Source organism: Gloeophyllum trabeum (genome assembly GCF_000344685.1).
Source record: "Gloeophyllum trabeum ATCC 11539 unplaced genomic scaffold GLOTRscaffold_00144, whole genome shotgun sequence".
Taxonomy (NCBI): Eukaryota; Fungi; Basidiomycota; class Agaricomycetes; order Gloeophyllales; family Gloeophyllaceae; genus Gloeophyllum; species Gloeophyllum trabeum.
This window is the reverse complement of record NW_006920553.1, coordinates 1-4,185: the sequence shown is the minus strand read 5'-3', so window position 1 is coordinate 4,185 and position 4,185 is coordinate 1. Positions and strand designations below refer to the sequence as shown.

Here is a 4,185-nt window from a genome sequence, read left to right as displayed (position 1 = left end):
CGGAGTGCTCGGAGACTGCGAAACAGGCCATAGATCTCGAGTTTGGGCTGGGAGAATCGTCGCTCGCGGTCATTGAGGGTGATGGAGCCGAATCGACTATAAAATCGGCGCTTGGAATTTTCACTGTCCTGTTGGCAGAGATAATACCCTACGGCAATATAGGAGGTATCCACAGCGAGGATGACTGGGGACTCCGACGTGTAATCAATAGGACGCAACGCCGGCGACTCTAGGACGGCCTGCTTAAGGTCCTCCTGTGCTAGACTTTGCTCCGGACCCCATTCAAACGGTACGCCTTTACGAGTAAGCTGGACTAAAGCATTGGCGCGATGTGCGAAGTTCCGGATGAAAATACGGAGGACTCCGACCGTCCCTAGAAAAGCGCGAACCTCAGAAAGCGACTTACAGGGTCCCCAATTACGGATGACCTCCACGCGCGACTCATCAGGGATCCGGCCTTCATAGGTACAGCGGTGTCCGATAACTACAATCTCCGGACCGCAGAGGGTGAGCTTTAAGCCCGAAAATGTTCCCCCACAGTACTTCATTCGCTGGACGACACGGTTGAGATTCTGGAAGTGTTCCCACACGAAGCGGCGGATGCCTGAATTTTCTGGAATCGTCTCATAGGTACTGTCCGCTTGGATGTAACGGCTCGGAGGTCCTTTGACCGGCACATCATCGATATAGGGAATTGTAACGTCTGGTATCTCGGGCTGGAGGATAGTGGTCACGTCGTCGTGAAATATGGGCACCGAATTACTCCATCCCATGGGCAGGGTGACTAGTCGCATCGCTCCGAAGGGCGTCTGGAAAGTAGTAAGGTCCCTGGACGACTCCGCAATTTCTCGCTCGTCGTATCCCACGTATAAATCCAACATAGCGCCACAGGCGCGTCCTGCAAATTGCTCCGCCATGTGTTGAGGGATCGGAGGGACGCCGGAGTGTTGAATCGTGACGGCATTGAGCAGTTCCAAGCTATGAACGAGCCGGAGCGACTTCCCATCCTTCTTGAGTACGCAGAACCATCTGGAGCGGTAAGAAGCATTAGACGGCTCATAAACACCTGCCACAATCTTCTTTTTAATTACTGCGCAGACTTCGTTGTGGATACCAGGCGGAATGGGAATATTCTTCTGGATCCACGGCGTGTGAGGGAGTACTGGGAATTCAATGGGCGGAAAGAAGTCCTTGTGAAATCGGCCACGCTCCGAGTCATTCCAGGCAAACGCCTGGTCGTGCTTGCACATAAACTCGTCCATTAGATTTAACTCCGCTTCCGTAAGAAATCCGCTAGGATGGGCCTTGTGTAGCGCATCCCTACACTCTTGTGAATATCGTCCGGTTGGCTGGAAGGAAGGGGGAATTGTGGATAAAATCAGCATGTCGGCCAGCGGGTCTCCTACAATATTGCATTGGATCCTATATTCCTTAGGCAATGTTGCAGGGACCGCTCGGACCTTCTTGGCGACTGGTTTATACTTTTCTTTGTGGCAGCAAAAATCGGAACTGGCGAATTCGGTACACCACTGAATAATTTAACGGATGAAAAATATGACCGGACCACTGGAGACTCGCAGGCGGAGAGATAAAGGAAAGAAAAGGAATCTTGTATTGAGGTTTTGCTATTTTCTTGATGATCTAAAATATGGAACGCAGAAATCTGAAACCGGGCAGGGGTATCTGTCTCTTCGATGACAAGGGCCTCCCACTGCTCCTCGTCCGAGTCACCTAAAAATAAATCATCCCACTCTAGAGGCGGGGCCTCGAAATCGAGGGCGACCTCTTGGGAAGGTCGGAATGGTGGAAAGAATTCCGGAGTTGGGGTCGTTGATCGTGATCGTCTGGTCCTCATTTTTAAAATTCTTGATGCAGCTTTCGGTCAATACATCAAAGGGGCGTCCCAATAAAATGTCATAGGCTGGGTCCCGGATAACATGGATCTGGAGATAAACCGTGATGTCCCCGACCTGGAATGGAATATTGTGCGCCAACCCTAACGACATGTCGATGGTCTTATTTGCTGACTGCATCTGGAGCTGAATTGTAGGGTCGTACTGAAGTCCCAGTGAATGGCAAACCGCCTCCGACATTGCTACGATCTGAGAACCTGGATCTAAAATCACCTCGACCTTCTCCTGGTTGTCTATGAGCCCCATAATGGACCGCAACGCATGAGACTCCTTGGCCACAACCAACTGCTTCGGCGTCTCCCCCGGACCTAAACTCCGGAGATAAATCTCATAGGGGTCGGGAACCACCAACACTCCAGGACGGATCAAACTACCGCTGTGCATTAATTGCTCCACGTCTGGCAACTCCGGACCATCGTCTTCGTCCTTTACTTCCTGTATAGTGGCTTGGAGTCGAACAGCGGGCGGCGCGGGCACTTTCTTGGGTGTCACAATGTCTCTATATTTCGCGCGGACCTCCGGAGCGATGGATAATAATTCCTCAGAGGTCAAAGAAATATTCGGAGTCTTGGGTGACCGCTCAAACACCAGGTCCGAGATGCGAGGATTATAGACAGGGGCCTGGGTGCGATAGGCTGGCTCCTTGGCTTGTGACGCTTCTGCTGCTTGAGCCGAGCCTTTCTCGACACTCCGAGGAATTGCCTGCCTGGGCCTGTTGACGTCCCTTGCACCGGAGAATGGATGGATTGGTCCCTCTGACATGTGAGGTGGGGACTCTCGATTTATTGCCGGCCGCACTGCTGCGGCCACTTGCTGCTCTCGTACCGGTTGACTCTTGGCTCTAGAGGGTGCGGGACCTGCCGGACCAACTCCGGACTCCTTGGAGGGGTTGGAAGACCTATTTGGCGGAGGAACGTAGACTCCGTAAAAAACCTGCTTCCCTTTCCCTCTCAACGCAAATAATTCCCGCTCCAAGGCCTCGATTCGCTCCCGCTGATCCAAATGGAACATGTCCGTGGTCTGTGGGGCCTCCGACGCTCGCACCTCTTCCCATATCATCGTATTCAATAAATGGACACTTGTCTGCCCAGGGTTCTGGCGGTGCCACTCTAATATGCGGTCCCTCATCGTCGCTCCTGACATAGACCTTGAGACCATCGCTCCGCTTGGCAGGACCACTTGTCCCTCCGCGTTCCGCTTGCACCGACCGGCCCTAATATCCTCCTCGACCTTGGGACACCTCCGGATCGAGTGGTCGTGCTCTCCACAGTAGATGCAGTTATAATTCATGGGGGCAGGTCTGTTGGACATCGCAGGGGCCATCGCAGTGTTCTGCTGAACCGCGGCTACTAGAGCTTGACTGATGGATTTTGTGATGACCTCCACCAATGATGATAGGTCCTCCGTCTTCACCACCGGAGCACTCGGAGCACTCCGAGATGGCTCCGCATGCTTTTCTGTGGTTCATATGGCCGACATTCCATGAAGAATAAACTCCACCGCCTTGTAAACCTCATCTACGTTGTACGGAGTGTCCGGTTGGTGGTCTATGTCCTTGATCTGGAGGCGCCTGAATATTTTGTTCCATAACTCCGGCTGGAAGCCTCTCTGGAACGCTCTCCCTTGCTCTCGAACGGATATGATGTCGTTTTTGCGGAGGTAGCGAGTGATGAGCAGAAAATCGCGATGGAATGCCGCTAGGTCCGCCAGATTGTGGATGCCCACACGCTGCCTTTCCCCTACTACACGGTCCATATCCCCGACGCTATATCTCTGGTCCTCCTTAACGGCTGGGTATAACGCCAAGACCGCTCCCTTGAAGTCCTCGAAGCTCTTGGAGTCGTCTGAAAATTCTGGGACGCCTTTCCATAGCTCCTCCTCATACATAGGCACGTATTTCACCACTACCGCCTTTTTCGTTGCGTCATTCGGGACCGCATTTGGATGAGCGGCAAACACGTCCGCCAGGTCCTCGAAATAGCGGAGCAAGGTCAGAGGCTGCTCCGGATCGAAGCGAGGTGCGTGCTTGTCGTAGCGAGAGGGTAGAGTGTCCGACATTGTGACAGTACTGATGGGAGGCGGCTGAATTAACTCCGGAGTGCTGATATTGTTGGAGGGAATTTCTACGAGGCCGGACGATGATGGGTGAATGGATTTTGAGTGTACTGGCGATGGGATAAATGGACTGGGAACATTAAGGGCTCCGAACTCCGGGTTGGACACTGCGCAATGGCGGCTTTGGATGGTTTCTCGAGGGGAATGTCTGGACTGT

General features: G+C 53.0%; 4 protein-coding genes across 4 annotated transcripts; all 4 read right to left on the bottom strand.

Moving 5' to 3' along the window:
* Positions 1-1,325: 1,325 nt before the first annotated feature.
* GLOTRDRAFT_19466 (uncharacterized protein) lies at positions 1,326-1,484 on the bottom strand (the record flags this gene model as incomplete). The annotated part of the gene is made up of 1 exon (XM_007873387.1): positions 1,326-1,484. A coding segment is annotated over one exon (159 nt), but the record flags the coding sequence as incomplete, so codon positions are not given.
* Positions 1,485-1,793: 309 nt separating this feature from the next.
* On the bottom strand, positions 1,794-2,483 carry GLOTRDRAFT_27479 (uncharacterized protein; the record flags this gene model as incomplete). Its single annotated transcript, XM_007873386.1, has 1 exon — positions 1,794-2,483. A coding segment is annotated over one exon (690 nt), but the record flags the coding sequence as incomplete, so codon positions are not given.
* On the bottom strand, positions 2,478-3,329 carry GLOTRDRAFT_27748 (uncharacterized protein; the record flags this gene model as incomplete). Its single annotated transcript, XM_007873385.1, has 1 exon — positions 2,478-3,329. A coding segment is annotated over one exon (852 nt), but the record flags the coding sequence as incomplete, so codon positions are not given.
* Positions 3,330-3,377: 48 nt separating this feature from the next.
* GLOTRDRAFT_134393 (uncharacterized protein) lies at positions 3,378-3,971 on the bottom strand (the record flags this gene model as incomplete). The annotated part of the gene is made up of 1 exon (XM_007873384.1): positions 3,378-3,971. The coding sequence occupies one exon, from the start codon at positions 3,969-3,971 to the stop codon at positions 3,378-3,380; it is 594 nt and encodes a 197-aa protein (XP_007871575.1).
* Positions 3,972-4,185: the final 214 nt, after the last annotated feature.